The 21,527-nt window shown below is 36.5% G+C and overlaps 3 protein-coding genes across 6 annotated transcripts; 2 read left to right on the forward strand and 1 right to left on the reverse strand.

Moving 5' to 3' along the window:
- The first annotated feature begins 1,274 nt into the window (after nt 1–1,274).
- Nucleotides 1,275–3,896, forward strand: LOC116294404 (cysteine-rich PDZ-binding protein). The gene is made up of 6 exons (XM_031702004.2): nt 1,275–1,413; nt 2,157–2,222; nt 2,361–2,415; nt 2,928–3,007; nt 3,101–3,118; nt 3,356–3,896. Exons 1-6 carry the CDS (start codon nt 1,398–1,400, stop codon nt 3,418–3,420), a joined length of 300 nt encoding a protein of 99 aa, XP_031557864.1. The 5' UTR covers nt 1,275–1,397; the 3' UTR covers nt 3,421–3,896.
- A 2,612-nt stretch (nt 3,897–6,508) lies between these two features.
- On the forward strand, nt 6,509–14,885 carry LOC116294365 (glycine N-methyltransferase). Its single transcript, XM_031701959.2, has 5 exons — nt 6,509–6,825; nt 9,600–9,727; nt 10,610–10,866; nt 11,747–11,919; nt 13,818–14,885. The coding sequence occupies exons 1-5, from the start codon at nt 6,620–6,622 to the stop codon at nt 14,011–14,013; spliced, it is 960 nt and encodes a 319-aa protein (XP_031557819.1). The 5' UTR covers nt 6,509–6,619; the 3' UTR covers nt 14,014–14,885.
- Nucleotides 14,886–15,511: 626 nt separating this feature from the next.
- On the reverse strand, nt 15,512–21,512 carry LOC116294359 (pre-mRNA-processing factor 39). 4 transcript variants are annotated; one of them, XM_031701948.2, is made up of 13 exons: nt 21,439–21,512; nt 21,017–21,213; nt 20,607–20,732; nt 19,707–19,822; nt 19,124–19,291; nt 18,792–18,928; nt 18,548–18,672; nt 17,814–18,213; nt 17,248–17,456; nt 16,941–17,000; nt 16,416–16,696; nt 15,951–16,224; nt 15,512–15,870 (listed from the first exon to the last, which is right to left on the reverse strand). In XM_031701948.2, exons 1-13 carry the CDS (start codon nt 21,503–21,505, stop codon nt 15,808–15,810), a joined length of 2,223 nt encoding a protein of 740 aa, XP_031557808.2. In that variant the 5' UTR covers nt 21,506–21,512; the 3' UTR covers nt 15,512–15,807. The 4 variants fall into 4 exon arrangements, with proteins under 4 accessions (XP_031557808.2, XP_031557807.2, XP_031557813.2 ...); XM_031701947.2 differs by having other exon boundaries at nt 15,951–16,227; XM_031701953.2 differs by lacking the exons at nt 21,017–21,213; nt 21,439–21,512 and adding an exon at nt 20,812–20,898 and having other exon boundaries at nt 15,951–16,227.
- Nucleotides 21,513–21,527: the final 15 nt, after the last annotated feature.

The raw sequence follows: 21,527 nt of genomic DNA on the forward strand, positions 1-21,527 counted from the left end.
ATGGGAAGGGATTTGGTAAAGCCACGTAGCCATATAGCATAGATCTTTTCAATGGGCTACTTGGGCATTTGGCCAGAGGAATTAGCCCCTGAAATACCCACAGGAAGCCCAACCAACTCACTGACACAAATTCATAGTGGTTAACCTGTGGCCAGTGATGTTGCTGCATAGCCATATAGCCTACATCTTTTCAATGGCTACTTGGCTACTTGGCTAACTTGCTACAGGAATTAGCCGTTGAAATACCCACAGGAAGCCCAACCAACTCACTGACACAAATTCATAGTGGTTGACCTATGGTCAGTGATGTTGCCACATAGCCATATAGCTTACATCTTTTCAATGGCTACTTGGCTACTTGGCTAACTTGCCACAGGAATTAGCCGTTGACATACCCACAGAAAGCCCAACAAACTCACTGACACATATTCACAGTTTAGCCAGAAGCCAGTGATGTAGCCAAGTAACCATGTAGCCACAAAACTGAAATTGGCAGTGCAGCTAGCCATGCATAAATATATATATATACATAGACCTTATTATTAGTTTAATAACTATGATTTAATAACTTTTTTATCTGGAGTTAAAGCCACAACGGAGTTTTTCATTCACGCGATGAAAGCGGTTGTAGCCATCAAACAAGGGACCATGTAACCAATTGTAGAACTCTTGGAGATGGCCTGATTATTGATATAGTCATCTCAAATCTCTTCTGAAAAGACATCTCTGTATGAAAAAGGAAGAGAGATCAGTCTGCGGTGCAGTTGCGCCCAAGTACTTTCGTGTTGCTTACCTCACTCTTGCTAGTTTGGAAGAAGAAATGTTCAATTCAGTCCGCTGAGTATGATTCTGACATTTTATATTATTAAGTATGCAAATTAAAAAGGTATAAAGAGAACAATGAAAAATAAAGAATGTCATTCTTTTGACATAATCCTTTTGGCATAATGAAACACATAATTTTAAACAAAGTTGCTAAAAACACTTGAAGATCAATGGAATCATAGTTAATAGAGCGGAATGGTTTGGATACTCCACAGAACAAAGCTATTGTTTTGCATTTGAGGTTGAAACGTACCGTCACGTGATACTGACCGTGCACAATGAACAAAAGCAAGATAATGATGTGTGGTGATGTCGATGATGATGATAGTAATAATGAATGAAGACAAAAATGCACGTACCATCATCATAGCTGTGCATCATTTAATATTATCACCATTATCATATCATTTTATTATCTACAAAATAATGTGCTTGGGCCAGCTGTGTTATTCGAAGCGAGCCCCCATATTGTAAGGTCAGCGGTGTCATTCATAGTCTACGCAGTCGGTTCGTCATATCGTTTTGTCTCGTAGCATTTTATCTCCAAAAAACCTTTCAATTTTACTAAAGAAATGGTTTGTGAAAAGTGTAAGTATTCTTGAATTATTTTTTATACTTATAAGTGGTTTCTAATTTATTTTCTAGTATTTTGTTGATAATTTAGAAGTTCGTGTAGATTGACATGGATTTCTGTTTATGAGTAACTTTATTTCTTGATTTATTTAGCTGCACAAGACACTAGTTCGTTCGTCTGCTATCTTTAAAATCGAGACTACGGTTTCTTGAGAGACCAGCCTAGGATTTTCTGGAAAAAAGACCTTAAAATTGCTCATATAATAGAAGTATGATCTTTATAATACACTCGACAAAATTACTTGATTCTGATTGGACAAGAGGAGTACAATTAAATCCCAAATTGGACTCTGTAGAGTCCCAATTAAATTGCTCAATAGACCTATCCTGAATTCACTTGACTGACCACGAAACAATGGTTTGAAGTCGAGACTGAACTTGAATCTGTTATTCATCAAGTTCAACCTCGACTTGAAACCATTGTTTCATCACCAGTCAAGCGAATTCGGGATAGGTCTATTTTATTAAGTGTATTATGAATATGAAAAATTGCATGATCTTCTCATACAATTTGGAATTTATAGATACTTGTGATGTTTTGAACGTTCTAAAATTGGACTGGCCTAAACGCTCGTCCAGTTTTGAAAATTTTCAAAACATCACTCTTGCCTATAAATTCTGAATTGTACTCAAGGTCGTGCAACTTCCTATATAAAGTGTACAAGTACAAAATTAACTTTGTTTATTTACTACTACAGGTCAAAAGAAACTTGGAAAGGTTATCTGCCCAGATCCATGGAAGAGTGGTGCCACAAATATAACAGGTATAACTATTGGTATAGCCTTTAGTTTGGTAATTGTTGATTGCACATTTAATACGTAATAGCATCCTTGGTATTTAACAAAAGACTTCTCATTTTTTTGTTATTACTAATTTCGTATTGTGTTGTCATATTTTGTAGAAGGCGGAGGAAGAAAACTTAATGAAAACAAGCTTTTAACTCAGAAGAAAAACAGGTAAGTTTGTTTACTTTTGGAGGTAAGGGTACGTATATCAGACTAAGGTCAAAAGATGAACGTAAGCTTTACATGAGCCAAACCTTATGAAGAAAAACAGGTAAGTTTGTTTACTTTTGGAGGTAAGGGTACGTGTATCAGACTAAGGTCAAAAGATGAACGTAAGCTTCACATGAACCAAACCTTATGAAGAAAAACAGGTAAGTTTGTTTACTTTTGGAGGTAAGGGTACGTGTATCAGACTAAGGTCAAAAGATGAACGTAAGCTTCACATGAGCCAAACCTTATGACGTAAAAAAACTGCCTCCTTATTCATTGTTTTATGTCTCATATTTAAGTTTGATATTTGGTCTTATCTTCATCAAAGTTGCCACACTATTGTGGAGATAAAAGGAAAGACTTTGACAAAACTTATTATCATGTATTATACAAAACAGAGTTAAAACTGCTCATTGAAGTATATAAAGACAATGGCAAGCTAAATGCTGATGTCTGTTTTCACTGTTTTACAGGTTTTCACCTTATGCAGAGTTTAAGAAATGTAAGATATGCAAAGATACAGTACACCAGAAACACTCACACTATTGTCAAGGTAAATATTGTTTTCTGAGTATCAGTAAAATGATCTTGCTTTTTTTAAAAATGACCATCTTTGTATTTATGTATTTTTTATTTTCTTTCCCAGGATGTGCTTATAAGAAAGGTGAGTTCATATTTAACAAATTGCAAATTAGCAAAGTACACGAGGGATTTGTCATTCTTTGTGTATGTCCTCTTATTGATCATAGGTGTCAGCCAATCGCAAGAATATGCTCTGTTTTTGTAAATATAATTATTTATCATGCATACTTTATTGCATTAATTTTTATTGTTAAATCTTTTTTCCCCACAAAAGCCTTAATTTTTATCTTGGATTCTTATTTACCATTTTTGTTTGCAGGAATATGTGCAATGTGTGGGAAGAAAGTACTAGATACATCCAAGTACCGACAGTCATCAGCATGATGCGATCATGAGAAAAGAGTAGAAGTTAGTCTATTCTACAACAAAATGTAATATAGGCTATATCATTCTTGCAGCAGAGTGGATATCTACTGACCATTGACAATAACCATCAACAGTTAGAGTGGATGTTCAGCAAGTGTCATCACTGATTGGTTAATTTACCAGTATTTCCAGGCCATAGAAGGATTATTTACATATTATTAATTATATATCTGTAAAGTTACAGCGTAACGTAAATGTGCCTCACCCCCCTCAAAAGTTTCCATTTAAGCTATTTTGGGTCTTATAGATACATTCAGACCATACAATTTACATTGTCTTCTCAAGCCAGACATGTCAAATGCTCAGTTGAAGGATAAGAAAATATGTACTGATCCTCCAAGTTGTATGCATAGTTCTGAAGCATGTTTGTAACATATTTGTAAAGTGTATATATATTACCAAAGACTCATGAAATAAAATTTCAATATCTTTTATTTATTTTGCATGTTTTAAAAATCAGGGCCCGGTTGCATGAAGGGTGGATAGTGCTATCTGATGGATAAATATTATCCAGTGGATGAGTCGATAATATTATCCAATAAATGTATCCAATAAATGTAATCTGATTTCTCGATTAAATCCTTTTCTACGGAATTCATACTACAAAATGATGATTTAGAAGTACCAAGCGCTTGTACTTCAACCACTAAATTTTAGATTGCAGCTTTGCCCTTCTCCGTACATACTGGTAGAACGACTTCTTAGGTGACACTTACAAAAAATCATGCACCGATCGAGACTGCCGGCCAAGGTCTTCAAAGTACTAAATGGCCGTCAGTCCATAATTTTCTCTGATTTCTCGGTATGTACGAAGAAGGGCAAAGCTGCAATCTAAAATTTAGTGGTTGAAGTACAAGCAGAAGATTGCAGCTTTGCCCTTCTCCGTACATACCGAGAAATCAGAGAAAATTATGGACTGACGGCCATTTAGTAATTTGAAGACCCTGGCCGGCTGCCGGCCATCTAGATACAGCGTTAAGATTACCTATCGCGGTAGTAAAATTACACATCGAGGTAGTTTAAGATTACACATCGAGGTAGTAAAATTACCTATTGTGGTAGTAAAATAACCTATCGTGATAGTAAAATTACACATCGTGGTAGATTACACATCGAGGTAGTAAAAATAACCTATCGTGGTAGTAAAATTACACATCGAGGTAGTTAAAGATTACCCCCGGGGGGGGGGGGGGGGGGGGTACTCCCCTATATTCGCTGTACGCGGTACGTGCCGCCAAACAGGGTATGGTTTTCAGCGATTCTACTCTGGAACAGGGTATATAAAATCGCACTCGCTCTAGAGCAGGGTATATAAAATCAAGCTCTCTCCTATCTGGAACAGGGTTTTCAGCAATCTTGCTCTGGAACAGGGTATGAATTTCAGCGATTTTTACTCTGGAACAGGGTCAGGTTTCAGAGGGCTCAGCGGCACATCCCTACCCTAAACGGGCAAGAGTACCCCCCCGGGAGATTACCTATCGCGGTAGTAAAGTTACCAATCACAATAGAGTAAATTACGCATGGAGGTATTGTAAAATTACACATCGCGCCAGAAGAGATACAGACACAGGCGACAGAAAGGTACAGATCGCGGTAATGAAATTTTGCACATTGCTGTAGAGTTATCCAATTAGCACGGTAGGGAAACTGTAGGCTTAAAGAGACTATTGTTCTTAGTATCAGTGAGAATGTGTGACAAATAAATCATGTGACAGTTTAACAAGACTAAAACTGTAATCAAGGTATTTTATTTTCTTGTAGATAACATTTTTTATTTTGAAACAAACGGCACACCATACGCTAGCTCTATCTTGAAAGTGCGGCATTTGCCCACTTAGTGGAGCCTGAACGGTGGGGCATTTGTTCATTTTGTTCGTCCTGGTGGACGTCAATCACAAGGCGTTTCCATAACGATGTCGGAAAACACGAAGCTATAAGGGCACGTGCCTATGTAATATCATGGAAACGCCTTGATTGACGTCCACCAAAAGCTTCTTCGTCGCGATGACAAAAGCAATCGCTAGAGCGGCGCGTGTGACTGAGAATGGCAACGTTCAGCTTTGATGAATGCTTTTATAGTAATAATACTTTTGCATTTATAATATTAGAAAGCTACATCATCATCATCATCATGATGGATTTAATAAACACCACAGATTGTATTTATGTGTTTGATTCTCATGCACGTTTTAAATTTAATTCAATTTAATTTAATTTAATTAACAGTTCATGCGCATTTCGCAAGCCTTAATGCGCTTACAAGATAAATGCTCCTTTACTTATAAACGTAACAGATTCTGCATTTTTAATATGCTGTGGAAGTTTGTTCCACAGTTTAGGAGCAGCTATTGTAAAAGCTTTATCTCCGTATGTGGCTGTACCGGACCTAGAAACTACTAATAGGTCTTTATTTATATAACGTAACCAACGTTTAGGTATGTAATGGTCTATAAAAGATAAGGTGGTGCACGTGTTCATAATGTATGGCAGAGGGGAGGGGGACAGGTGAAAATTTGAAATGTCCCTTAACACCCCCCTTAAAGTCATGCAAAAAAATACGATCCCCCTAAGCAAGGCTTGTAGCTTCTTCAAAAAATTGTGCATCCCCCCCATTTTTCAGATAAAAATTTGCCCATCCCCCCTTTTTCCTACCAAAATTTTCCCGATCCCCCCTCAATTTCAACTGCCCCCCCCCCCCCCCCCCCTCTGCCATACATTGTGAACACAGCCTAAGTAATAATACTTTTGCGTGATACTGAATCTCTCGGGACATTGAATTATTCGTCCTTTGAACTTTGGACTTGTTCACGTGCTTGTAGAAATCCACTGGAAGCTCAGTTTCAAGAAAACCTGGAAGTTACTGTAAAAATAAGAATTTCCTAGAATTTCAGTTGAGTGTGCACACCATTTATAATAAGACACAACATGTTTGTCCGGAAACAACGAGTTTTTTTAGAAGAGAGACACGCACGTTGGAGTGACAGTCTGGATTGGATGAAAAAAGGCAGGTTCTATATATGGGCATAAAAGCTCACGTGTATATTTCTTGTCTCAATCTTGCTCGATCATTCTGGTTGCCGCGTTTGATCGCAGATTTCTACTTTGTTCGATCCTTGTTCGATCTTGAGACCTGAGGCTTTCTTGTTCAATACTCACAATGAATGATAGTGTATTCCGTACACGTTCTCTAGGTGTTCCTGCCACTGGTCTTCCCGACCAGTACGCCGATGGAAAAGCGGCTAAAGTTTGGCAGCATTACATTGGCGGGCACAAACAGCGAACAGAAGCGTACCAAGAGTTTTTCTGTGGAGTTCTACGCAAACACAAACTCAAGCGAATCCTCGATGTTGCTTGTGGAACTGGGTAGGTTGTAGTTATTTTTTCTTTAGTGAATTACCTCCCACACTTTAACAGATCAACGTGGAACTCCGAGTATTACATGTAGAACCAGTAACATGCTAACTGATTCGCAACTGTTCTTGAATTTATATATATTTTTTACATTTAAAACAGAATGATATCTTTTTAAGCAAAAATATTTAATACATTTGGATATGTAAACTACCATATTTTTTGGAACGTGAAGGAGCGCGCTGTTTCCAAAAATCCGGTTTGTACCTTGTTAGTGGCGGTTTTGTTACTGGATTTCAGGAATAAAGAAAGATACAGGTCGAAGCGAGAAGTGTCATTTTTTCTTACTCGGGCTTTCAAAGAAATGCCCGAGGTATAAATTGGGCTATTGGGCTTTATTTGCGTTCTGTCACAAATCGCAGTTGCGTTCAAAGCGCCTGCTCAAGTTCTTGAGTATGCGCCTCAAGGATTGAGCAATAGCGAAATTTTTCAAGGTTTCGTCAGAAGGATGACAGTGTTACGAAGAATTCTTTCGATTTTCTGCAATGAAGCCCGAGTTCACGCAGATATGCGTCTAGTTTAGACTAGTTTTACTTGCTAAGTCGCTGAAGGAATTACATTGTTAGTTTGTTAGTGAAAATTTGCTATCTGACAACAACAAAACCTGTAAAACACGAAAGTAATTTATTCAAATGCTAATAGTAATTGAGTTCAGCTTTATTGACTTGTTAATCATTGCTTAGTTTATAAGTAAGCTTTGTGGATTGATAGTACATCATTTTGAAGTGAAAGCATAAAAAGAAAAAAAGTTAATCCATAAAAAGAGGGTTGTTGTGAGAGGGGCATTTAGGGTCATGGAAAAGAGCCACAACATTCAAATCCAAGGTCAGTCACGATCAGGCAGGAACTCAAGGGTTTTGTTTGGCCATTTCTCATAAAATGACTCTTCAGTGATATGGAAAGTTGCCATAATATATATGCTTTGTTTGCATTCCTTTTCAGCATCTTTGTTTTTAAATTCACCCTTGCTCTATATATCAACATGTATATATGTTGTTTTTTATTCACCAGGAAGTGTTGATAATGAAACATTGATCTCATTCATGGATGAATTCCTCTCACACAAGATTGTGTTTTAACATAGTTAAAGGTTGTATTTCCTTCTCCTTTCAAGTCATGGACATATACATAAGACTTGATAAAAAAGGAAGATTTGATCAGTGTTTGCTCATGCAGCTATAGAGCATTCTACCCTACAAAGGTACATGTAAACTTTTGATCCAAGACTTGGTCACATCCAAGCATGCAAGCATCAGTACACTATTACCATGGGGGGGTACTTTTACCAGTTTAGGGTAGGGATGTGTCGCTGAGCCCACTGAACCCTGACCCTGTTCCAGAGTAAAATTGCTGAAATTCACACCCTGTTCCAGAGCAAGGTTGCTGAAAAACATACCCTGTTCCAGTATTGCAAAAATAGATACCCTGTTCCAGAGAGGAGAGAAACTGATTTCATATACTCTGTCCCAGAGGGAGCATGACTTTTTATACACTTATTTCAATAAAGTTAGTCACAAAAAACCTAGAAAGCTGAGATCACTGAGCATCATGGGAAACTTTTCATATCAAAAAAAGCATATGTATACAAAGCTTTTTTAATACAAATTGCAGCTCGATGATGCTCAGAAGAGGTGAGACTGTAACTCTGTTAAAAGATTCGCAAGTCCATGAACAGTTATCAAGCGGTTGAAAGTGTAAAATGAATCTACCTATAATCCTTGTCGGCCTTGGCTTTTTAGGTGACTAACTTTATTAAAATAAGTGTATACCCTGTTCCAGATTAGAATCGCTGAAAACCATACCATACCCTGTTTGGGTCTTCACATGGACTTATTAAGTACTTTCTAAGTACTAAAAGGGAGTGGAACTGGTTTTTAATGATATGTACCAAAATGTTGTATGAATGTGATGTCTTCCTAAATGTAATGGTAAAAACTACTGACGCACGGTGTAATGTTGCAGACAATGTTCCAGGTATCAAACAGCACAAACCATTGGCTCAGTTGGCTGAGCATCAGACTTAATTTGTGCAGGAGGTTATATATATTGTGGTTAGATTTCCAGCAAGACCAATTTAAACACTTAGGGTCTTGAAATTACTGAGGTGCTGCGTTTGTAATAACATCTATGAATGGCTAGACGTCCTTCATATGGTTCGGATGACCATGTAAAGATGGTGGTTCTGATTTTCCACACTAATGATTTCTTATGGATCGTTTATGAAATGGGTATGGATATTTTACAGTAGTTGGACATTGATGCAATTTCGAAGAACCAGCCTGTGCTCAAAATCTCAAGTAAATTTGTTGCACCCAAAGTAGAAAATGATTCTACTTCAATCAGCAACATTGTGTGCAAAGTTGCACCGTGTCAAAGCTAAACACTGTCAAACACGAATTAATTAATCACAAATTAAATAACTTAAAATCATTGATGTAATCGTATTTTTATGTCAATATAAATTGTGGGTTAATGTTTTTTGATTGTGTAGTTTCAGAAATTATCCATACCCACCCCACAGAGGAATTTGGAATTTCTGAAGAGTAGGGGGGTCAGAGAAAGAACAAAAATTACAGAGTTTGTATGGAAGAAAATTTGAATTTTCGGGGGTAGGGGTGTTTTAAAGAAAATTCCTCCGTAGGGAGTATGGATAATTATTGGAGCTACACATTGCTATTTATTTGTAATTCATTTTTGTTGACAAAATTCTTTGAATTGCTTTCTAGTGTCGATTCAGTCATGTTGCTGGAAAATGGTTTCGAAATGACAAGTGTCGATGCCAGTGACAAGATGCTAAAACATGCTTTGAGGATCCGTTGGAGCCGCCGCAAAGAACCAGCCTTTGATAACTGGGGTATATTGATAGCTTGGAAAGATTTTCAAAGGGTGGCTTGATGAGGATTAAGATAATAAAATTGTAGAAAGAATATCTTTTATCTTAAGGGTCTAAACTTTACACTTTTGAAAATGTCTTCAACATTTTTTAAGGGATTTATAAATTTAGATTTTTGATGATAACCTGATGAATATGTAGCTTCTTTTAAGAGCGGCCCAGCTATTATTCTCCAAGTCCACTGAGGCACATGCAATCATCCATGTGAAATGTTGCTTTTACTGTGCTATGTGCCCTACCGTGAACACTTCACAAGTTTTTTATTTCTTGTTGACAAGTTTTAATCGTACTCTTTACCGCTAAACAATTATGTTTTGGTGCTTCACATTATTGATGTTTTGATATCATTACATCAATGCACAAACTCTGCCTATTGAAACATCAAAGTGAAGTGCCAATGTCTCAATGGTTAGCGGTAAAGAGCACGATTAAGACTTGTCAAAAAGAAATTAAAAACTTGTAGAAGTGTTCATGGTAAGGTGTGTAGCACAGTAATATTTAGGCTGTGTCTTACCAGTAAAATGCTATGAATATACAATCAATGTCATTAACTTTGTCCACCGAAAAAAGACATTTACACATTTAGACATTTAGATAGACTAAATATAAAGTGAGCCTGAACTTTAAATGTAAAATTCAATTCATGAATCGAAAATCCAGAATGCCCCGACCATTTAAGTGAGGATTTAAGATGGAGAATGGTATTTCAGCATTTGTATTATGCCAGAACCTTCGAGGAAACACGTTTCTTTTAGTCTAAATGTGTAAATGTATTTTTCGGTGGACAATGTTAATGACATTGACTGTATCTATTATTAATGTTGGGTTTCCTGATGTTTTCAGTTATTGAAGAAGGAAACTGGTTATCCTTGAGTGATGCTGACTTTGATACTCCTGACAATGGCTTTGATGCCATCATCTGCCTTGGAAACTCCTTTGCTCATTTGCCAGATTCTTCTGGGGATTTGAGCACCCAGCGCACAGCTATTACTAATTTTAAAGATCAGTTGAGGCCTGGAGGTTGGCTTTTTATTGACCATCGCAATTATGATGCCATTATTGATACTGGGAAGGCTCCTCAAAGAAATCTTTACTATAATGTAAGTACAAGGATCAAAGAACTCCCTAAAAGTGGGGAAGCTCAGGTTCCAGGGAGGAGGGGGTGGAGAGAAGATTCCCTTGCTAACTCATAACAGAAATCTGACCCCCTCTTAAGTTACATAGAAAATTTACCCCTCCCTTGTTTTCCTTTGTTTTTATTGTAAAAGTGCGGTGCGACTCTGATGTTTATGTGCCAGATTTTTATTGTTATCCTTCAAATTCTGCTGCTCCCCCTCCCCTCCTCAGTAAAAGAAGACCAGTCACTCAGATTTGGAAATATAGCAGACTATGGTATACATAAAACTGAGGGATGGAAATTTGTTGAATATTATGAAAATATTTAAGTGTATATCAAGGAAAAAATTTTAGTTTCAAAATCACTTATATGTGAACAGTGTAGAAGTATGGTTGCAGTATTTTTGTATGTGGTTGTCTCTTTTTAAAGATATAAATATTTGAAATATCAATATGCAAATGAGATGACGTAAATTCAAGGATGGGTTACATTTTGCAGTGTAATTTACGACAAATGTTCTGAAGTGAAATAACCTAAAAGCGTACAAAACCATATATTTCAGTTATAAGGATGATTTGCAAATGAAAAAACAGCAGTACTTTCCACAACAGCATTTTTGTATGATATTAATTAGTCTTGAATTTACGTCATCTCATTTGCATATTGATATTTTAAATGTTTATATCTCCTAAAAGAAAATTTCACATACGAAAATACTGCAACCATACTACTACACTATTCACATAGAAGTGATTTTGAAAGAAAATTTTTTTCCTTGATATACACTTTAAGTGCTCAATTTTGCAAGCCTTTGAATTTGTAATAATTAATACTTTTCATGACTTATTTTGTTTTTTTTTCAGAGTGGCTGTATTGAGGACATCAAGACTTCATTACTGTTGGTTGATGGCAAGCCATCCATGCTCACACTGGACTACACAGTTGACCCTTCAAAGGCTGATGGAGATTTTGCAGAGGAAGGCAGTGAGCCAAATGTAAAGAAGCAAAAATCAGAAAGCAAACCTCAAGAAGTGAGGTGAGAATGCTGGATATTGTTTATACATGTAAAAGATTTTTTATCCTTATCAAGACCTTCAAGCAACCTCTAGGCTGACTCCCAGATCAAACCCTTAAACAACCTCTACCCTGGGCTCAGGAACTAACAGATCTAACGTACCCTGAAACAGCCTCTAGGCCTGATCTAACTCAAATACAATAGGACATTCGCAGGATGGCATCATTGACCACTACTACCAGACTCCCTTGCACACTTTCTTTTGTTCAGAACCAATTATTGTCTTACTATTCTCATAGGGAATTCAAATTTAAATAAGGGAAATTCGCAAAGCATTATGGTGGTTGGAGTCAAATGACTCCATCATGCAAACGTCATATAGGGACTGAATTAGATTTTTGATTCTTAAAGGGCCACTTGGACGAAAATCGCTCCAAAATTAAAACTCTTTCATTCGAGCTGGAACTTTGCTGAAATAATCTAGGATACATTAAGAACCACCCACTGGAATATCTTTCTGATATTCGAAAGGAAAGGGCCAAAATTTTACGATTTATTTTCGTCCGCCATTAATTTCTTTGAATCACAGAATTCGACTCAAGAAGACTGGCACGAGTACTTATGACGTCATTTACTCAACCCAAACCAAAACATTGGTGGGTAATGTATGTGCCATGTTCGTAAAACTCGGTTTATTTGGTTTATCCAGAAAATATTTAATGTTTCATTCGGTTTCCTAACTACTATATGACCAAACAATGTCTAGGCGCTGAAATTTTTCAGTTTCAATAATACTGACGATCATAATTCGAAAATTTCAATACATCTCGGCAAGCCAAGAATCACAACAAAGTAGGACGCATGGACGAGATTCTAGCGGTTCCATCGCGCGAAGTGACTGAGATATTCGGGATTCGAATCATTTTAAGGATAACAATTTTTCAAGGTATATTTACATACAAGGGCAAAGAACAACCCCACAATTTGGGTCCGCGAGACATCCGACACAATGAAAGAAAAATCTACGAGCTGAGTGACAGACGCCGCTGTCGCGCGAGTAATAAATAAGAAACCTTTGACATGTTCTATTACAAAGATGATATTAGATAATCGTATGTTTGTACCTATTCAATGCATAATAAACATTTTGAAGCAAATAATAACCGTTCTGTAGTAAATCAGCTAGGAGAATTACGAGATCACATTCTAAATTATTCGGCACATAGATCTAAGTATATTGTCACAAATCTTTATATCACAACGCAGAATTCAAAAGGCAATCGGTTGTTTTCATAACATCAATCACTATTAGATTACATTGAAACTTCAAATTTAAGATCTTTATATCATGGACAGTAGGTAGCAAATACAAATAATGAAATGAACGTAAGGAATTTTTATGAAAACCTCTTCCCAAGCATTGCTTCTTCTTCTAGTTCGGCTTCATCTTCATACATTATAATTTATGGTTCTAACTCTTCAGGATTGACAAAGCGAGCGTCCAAAGGAGTTTCCATCATATTTGAAGAGGTATCAAAGGTTTAAAAAAAGTCTGTTTAGAGATTCTTTTCACGATAACGCGTTTAAAACATCAAATAAACTTCAGGTAATTTAACAAGAAATGTATAGTCAAAACGACGCTAACATGACAGTGTTGAGTAAATGACGTCACAGCGTAAAACTGCTGTACATAATGACTCGTTGGCCGTGACACAAAGAAATTAATGGCGGACGAAAATAAATCGTAAAATTTTGGCCCTTCCCTTTCGAATATTAGAAAGATATTTCAGTGAGAGGTTCTTAATGTGTTCAAGATTATTTCAGCAAAGTTCCAGCTCGAATGAAAGAGTTTTAATTTTGGAACAATTTTCGTCCAAGTGGCCCTTTAAAATAATTTGAATTTTTTTTTACTTCAACAGCAAGTTCCGTCTCTCCTACTGTCCTCATCGTCTTGCTCCCTTCTCAAATCTACTAAAAGAAGTGTTCTCCGACAAAGCCACCCATACTGTTTATGGTGATTTCAAGCCTCTTGGCGAAGTAGAAAACCCTGCATACTATGTGCATGTGATCCAAAAACCTGAGTCTGATAGAAATGGGATGAATGGTGAACAGTGAATGATGACAACCCAATGCAAAATTACATCATTGATTATATGAAATTATATTATGATTTCCTTCTTCAGAAAAATTCTATGATAATGTTGCAGTTTGATAAAATATTGGGCTTGCGCTACATGTGTGCTGATCTGATAAACAAAACCAGTGTTTATAACCTGGCAGTTAATAGACCCCTTTCAAATTCCAAATTACCACTGTGTTTCTCAATTACAGACTCATTTGCACAGGGTTAGTCTCGAGTTTGTGCAGAATATTCACAGTGTTCCAGTCGAAGTCTGTCAATTTTCAAAGTGTTTGTATTGTTGAAGTTGTGCATTCTTTACTTTTCTGTTGGTATTTGTGAATATTTAAACACTGATACAAGGCTAACCCTGTGCAAATGAGTCTGTAATCAAGGAACACAGCGGTAATTTGGAATTCGAAACTGGTCTATTGTCAAAATCATATGGAATATTTTGTAAGAATTCCTTAGTTACCCCATGCATGTGTGAATAAGACATCTTATATAGGCAGAGTATTCCCCCTCAAGCAATAACAAAGGAAAGTAAGTAGTGAATAAACTGTGAGCTTTACTGGTAAATAGGGGCATTGTGAATGCTTGAAGTTCAATTTTTATCAATAGCATGCTGGTGCTATGGCTAACTTATGATAAACCTTTGTAATCACAATGAAAATATTGTATCTTGATTGTAGTAGTATGTTATACATAGCATATTATCACTAAACAATTTGGTCTGGTCATCAAATAAACTCTGAGAACTTCGTAAATCCTAGATGAGGATTCCAAGATGAGGATATCTTATAAGAAAATAGTGATTTATTCAAGTGATGTAAGTTGCATAAAATAAAATGTTGTTGGAACGCTGAAAGTCTGTCTTTAATAGCATTGAGCATATGGGAAAAGTAAAAGGGATTAATTTAAAACATCCCAGAAATGAATGACCTCTATTATTCTCATAACCAGAAGAGATTACTAGCTAAAAACTATTGTGAGCTGCATCGGTGTTTCTAATGAAACGGTAATAGTGCTCACACTAAATCCGTGAAACAAATACTAATTTTTTTAACTAACAATAGAAAACAAAGAATTCTGTATGAAATAGGTACTAATTAGTACTATTTAATGTTCAAGGTTTTAGTGCGTGCACTCTAATAAAAAGGTAAATTATATACACCGTGAAAAGATGAAAAAACTTACTGATGTTTTGGATGCTAGTCCTCCATCGGAGCAAACGAGTATTCTCATAACCTTCATTTTCATTGGAAAAATTAATACAGGCTTTTCTTAGGTTGTCCAGAAAACTGGTAGCAAGTAGGATGTACTGTATGCCAAATGTCAAGGAAATGAAAGTTAACAAACTATCTTGAAAATGACGTTCCCTAAAACAGCCAAGATTCTACCTGTGTCCTACTCATCATCAGATTACCACATAACCTTGGAAAGACTAATAATTAATATTCTACTGGTTTCTGAAAGTACTACGAAGTTGCATCATCAAATACTATCAGCACTTTATTTGTAATTTGTCTTACATTACAAGCAATTGTTCTGCATCTGTTTAAGTCTTGTTTATAACAAAACCTTTACAGGGAGTCTATTCTCTACTGTATGTACATGTTCAATGACAGGAAAAAAAGATAAACCTTGGCTGAACCAGAGCATTAAGATCTACTTTAAGTAGTAAATGAGAGCAAAAAAATATCATTAACTCAACATAACTTTAATGATAGATAAATTTTTGCAAACACTTAGTTTTTCAATTTATTATGCTACACTGAAGGTCAATTATGTTACATTGAAGGTGTGGTTGGTACTTGCTGGCCATAATACCACTGACTGTAGTTGTATGCTGCCTGGAAAATAGAAAAGCAACAATTTCGTGAGGAAAAAAACCAACAAAAATCCTCAAAATTATACTACTCTAGTAACTTACAGGTTGTGTGGCAGCATATGCGGCAGGCTGTGTGGCAGCATATGCAGCAGGCTGTGTAGCAGCATATGCGGCAGGCTGTGTAGCGGCATATCCAGCAGCAGCCCATTGGTTATGTACAGGGGTGGCAGCATAACTATATGCAGCAGCTGCAGCACTATATGCTGTAGAGTATGTAGAGTCATATGCTTCTGTTACTGAAGGAGTTGTGGTTTGGTAAGCAAGAGTGGTGTCTGAAACTCCGTCGTCAGCTTTCAAGGCTTTAGCTTTATTATCACTGCTGTAAAAAAATTACAAACATAGAATCGACTTCAATATCTTAACTTCATATTTTTAATAATTGTCCTACACAATAATCCATAGCAAAGTTTTGTACCTCTGAAGCTTTCATTTAAAGGACGAGTATGGCTAGAATCTCGTTTATAAATAGAATCCAAAATACAGTTACAATAATGAATAAAAACACACCTGCTCTCAGAAGGTCTCTTCTTGCCTGATGTGATACCATTTAGGTTGCTAGACTTGGTCTTGTACAGCTTACTGTGTGCTTCATTAGCCTTCATGAGTTTAGTAATACTGGAACTAAAGTCTTCCAAGAACTCTAGTCTCCTCTGAGAAAATTCTTGCTTGATGTCTGTGTCAAGGTTGGTGTTTTTGATCAGGTCAAAAACCTCTTCTACTCTTTCTTCACTGACAGGTCTTTGGTTCAAAGCAAGATCAAGCAACTGGAGGTAGAGCCGCTTATTATCCTGGTTTAGTCAAATACAAGTATTAATATTATTACTGAACCTTAGCTGAAATCATTATAAAGGAGAAAATGATGATGATATAGCAGGGTCTACTTTTTTCTTCAGAGTATAAAAACTTTGAGGAAAAATAAAGCAAACGAAGCCGTTGTTGTAGGCAACAGGGAACGAGCGCAAAACCACTGAACAGGTCATCCACTAGCAAGGTTGCCAACAATTCTTTAATTCAATTATTCTCTCTTGTTACCTTGTCTTTCTCAATACAGTCTTTGAGCACAATATAGGCTTGTTCTTCATTTCCAGCAACCTAAAAGCACAAACTCAAAAGTTTTATTACATATAATTTACTAATAACTTTTTGGAACAACTTTATAAATAGTAAGTGTAGCAAAACACAACTTATAATTCAGAGTTATATCAAACTTTGAATAAAATAAAAGTAGATGATGCAAGTGCTGTAGGCAACAGGGAACGAGTGCAATACCATTGAGCAGGTAATTCACTAGCAAAGTTGCCAATAACAGAAATTTAAGCATCAACACTAGGGCACATACTTTTGACAAAAATCTGGCATATCTCACAGCATAGAATGACTTCACAGATGTATCTTCAGTTCCCTCAATTGCCTCTTCATAAATTGTTGAGACTTTATCCAAGTTCCCTCTTCGTCGTTCAAGGTTTATTCTACGAAGCTTGACTAATGCAAGGTCAGGAACACCAGCATCCAAATCTTCAAGAATTTTGGCAGCTAAATTGTTGTTTCCTGTTCAATGTAATATGACATCATTATCAACAGGGTTTTCTCAAAGGGAAAGGGGATTAGAGAATTCTCTGGTAAACGAAATTCTCTGGCTTAACCTGCCATTTATAGCTTAGTAAAATATATTCACTTGGACCCTACGGCAGTTTATGACCTTCTCTTAAAAACTTAATAAAGATACCCCGAATCAAACCAGAAGAAATGAGGAATGAAAAATCCTAATTTAAATGATGTAATACTGAGTCCAGGAATTGAACCAGAGACCCTAGAATGGAGTGCATAATTTGACACTACATTCCTCTTGATTTTTAACTTTTTAAGTCTGTATCTATATTATTATTGATCAGTTCTTTCTCTTACCTTGTTCTTCTTCAAATGCTGCCCATGACAAATGAATGTTGGGTTTTTTGGGCAAATGTATCGTACACGCCCTCTCGTAAACGTCATGGCATTTCTCCAAACTGTGTGCTTCAACATATCCAGCGTATTTTTGCCAAAATTCTTCATACAAAGCACAAGCAATAACACATCTCTCAAAGAGTATGGCAACACGATCATGATTTCCGTTGGTAATTTCAAAGTCTAGATAATCCTTCCAGTTCTTAAGCTGGACTCTTTCTAGAGGTTTCACGTGGAAGTACGGTCTCTTTATTCCTTCTTCGTAGGCCCAGATTTTTCGTATTTCATCTTCGAGCTTGGCATATGCTTCAGCTCTTGCCGCTATGACTTTTTCTCTTATTGCAACTGTCTCAGGATCATTCTAAGTGGATGAAAGAAATTAAACATAAATACATGGAGCTGAATAGAATTTGAACTAATTTAATGCTAATAATGATTTTACTGGACCCTGAAACAATCTCTATGCTGATACAAGCCAGGCCACATAATTTAACATCTTCATGGAAGGAGGAAAACACCCCTTAAATCAAGAGATGCAACAAACTCTGTTCATGTGTAACTTGGAGGTCAAAAATTAAACATGGGAATTCAGCAATGAGAAAAAAAGCATTTTACATTTGATATCAGGGTATCAGAGTACTATCTTTTAAATTGCTATCTACTTGCTACAACACAGTTTAGGTCCCACATTTTACCTCTGACATTATCAAGGGACTTTCATCTTCTCCAGAGGCTATAAGATCTTCAGTCCCCGGAGCCACTTCATCATCATCATCATCATCTTTTTTATCTTTGTCATCACTGGCTTTCTTTTTTGAGCCTGGATAAATATTAAGACTTGAGTAACTATATCAAATTAATTAAAAAAATTCTGAATAGTTTTCCTGAAATTATGAAAGATTAGAAAAGAAAGAATTTTCCAGTCAAGGGGGGTTTTACCTGCTTCGATAACTTGGGGAGAAGCTTCAGTAGTTGAAACACCAGGTGGAGATGCCGCAACCTCTGATCTTAATTTAAGTAACTCTTCTGTTGACAAAACTGCAGCTACAGGATTGGAATTGATGTGATCCTTGAACCTAAAAAACAGTAATCAAATAATGACTTTCATCAGCCCAGAGGTTGTTTTACAGTATCAATAAAATTTGAAGGAGTATAATACAAATGACAACATAGAAAACTGCTTGATAAAATCAGAAATTTTCGATATGTATTTGGAACTTGACAAAGTAAAGGAAAAATTAAGTATTATTTAGGTTTGAGTACTATCTTACTTTTGGAAATGTTGGGTGTATTTCTGCGTTGGGACTGTCAGGAGTTTGTCGTAAATATCTGTGACTTTCTTTAGCTGTCCTTGGCTTTTTTCCCATTCCAAGAACGCATCCCACAACTTGTCAGAACGATAGTCATTCCCAGCAGTTGAAATAGCTCTTTCAAACAAACTGGAAAATAAAACAACACATGCTAGAGTCTTGACACTGATGTGTTAGGAAATCTTGCAATTAAGAGCTATTTGAGATACTAATCTTAATAAATATTCTAGGACATAATATGATCCTCAAAATACCTTGGCCTTTATGAGCCTAGCAACCATACAGTATGAATGCAGCAAACGATGTTAGATTTGGCTGATGCCTATAAACAAGTCTTGTTAAAACAAATACTTTTACAAAAAAATAAGCTAGAAAGCGAAAAAAATCTCAAAATTCAGATTGAAAAGTGGACACCAACTTGTCAGCAAGATTATCTCCTATGCATCTTCTGTTTGCAGTATCATTTTCCAAATATGCTTTGTGCAAGATTGTCTCACTGAGGGCTAAGTGTAGAGTTGATTGTACTGGAGACCAAGAGAATTACCTGCGCATTATCTGAGGACCATCTGCTTGACCCTTTGTGATTTGTGATGAAAAATTTAAGTAGTGAACCCATAAATCCACGCTGTAAGTAATAGCACTGATGCCTTGCTCAAATACCTGAAATGAGATAAATTGAAAAAAGAAAAACAGTTTAAGACTGCAGACTTTCTTCTGGCGATAAAAAAATATTACTTATACTTATATTAGGGGAAGAATGGGTAGCATAGCGATGATGGTGCTTGCCTCTCACCAATGTAATCTAGGTTCGTGTACTGCCAGGGTTGGTGTTGTATTGGAGTGGAGTTGCTTGTTCTTTCCTGTACTTTGACAGTTTTCCTTCCTCCACAAATATCAACTTCTAAATTCCAATTGGAAGTCAGTCGATGAAGAGCCACTTTGCTAAATCCTATTTTATATTATTATATTTTCTAATATCTCTTTTAAAATATTGCAGTTCTTCTTGTACCCATTTCATTGATGATCTATGGACAGTTCAGAGAAGAAAATGCCTTACTTTCGGCAACAGGGAACGAGAGTACCACCATTGAAATGATGGTCCCTAGCAAAGTTGCCTCCTAACTTTTATATCTTATTGCGTCAGCTCTTCATAATTCTGCACCTATCAATGTTAGTCCCAGGGTGGGGCTACCCTCTGAAAATTGACACTATCAATGCTCCCACAATACGAAATTTTATCATCTTGGAAAATTTGACATTCATCAGTTATCAGGGTGTGGGGAATTTTAAAATTTCCAATTTACCTGGGGTAGCTTGCCACCCTTGGGCTTAACAATGATAGGTGCATTACACTGGCAATTTTATCACAGGACATGAGTGGCGGTAGGTCAAGATGCTGCAATTTTTCGAAGATGAACATATGACCAGCTAAATCATACAATACCTCTTTTGCTCTATCAAGGTTTCCGTTCTTTCGTTCCATATCAGCATACTTCTTCCAGTACCCATAACAATATGGATATCTTTTGAAGAACGAGTCAAATGCTTTTCTAGCTGACAAGAGCTTATTCTGAAAAGAAAGAAATCCCCATCAACTTCTGCCTTGTCAACTAAGCTGGAATTCACTGGAATTGATAAGAAAGTCTTACAATCACCAATAAATATTCTGTTATTCAGGTGTTTTAAACCTGCCAACCAGTTTCTAGGGATGGATCCTCTCGCAGTTAATCTAAATCCTGAGTAAGAATTAAATTATTATAAGACATGTTTTCTAATCACAAAGGAAACGATTAATTTCGCGGATAATTAATCTTGTTCAAGTCCATTTTTTACAAGATTTTTAGTAACACATACCTCTTGCTCTACAAACTGAAGCAGATATGTCCAGCTAGTGAAGTCTCCTGGGTTTTCTAATACAGTTTTCCAGTACTGTTGTTCTTGTTCGTTGACGACTTCTTGTACTTCGTCCAATTCGGATTTTGTTTCACCCTCCGCGGGTTCGACCTCGTGTTCTGTGGACGTTCCATTTATAGCGCTCTCGGGAAAGACTTCTAGTTTATATTAAATCAGGAAGGAAAATAAACATTGTTAGTATTTTAAGTTTACTCTTTTACTTTACGATTTAATTGGCAGCTGCACGAGTTATTTCATCTTGCAGGATGGCCTGCTTCTGCAGAGGATTTAGTACTGAATAACAGCGATTTTTTTATAAATAAATTTTGCTTCCGTAAGAAAAACATCCATAGTCTTTGTTAGGTAAGTTATATCAGACGTACCTTTCGGATGGCTCTGATATTCCATGGATTCTCCTGTCACAGTTTCTACATCTCCTTCCTCCGCCATGTTCGCTGTCACTGTTGGAGCT

This window comes from Actinia tenebrosa, unplaced genomic scaffold (assembly GCF_029948245.1).
Source record: "Actinia tenebrosa isolate PJP-AT-01 unplaced genomic scaffold, QUT_ActTen_1.0 PGA_scaffold8__29_contigs__length_14323225, whole genome shotgun sequence".
In the NCBI taxonomy this organism is placed as follows: Eukaryota; Metazoa; Cnidaria; class Anthozoa; order Actiniaria; family Actiniidae; genus Actinia; species Actinia tenebrosa.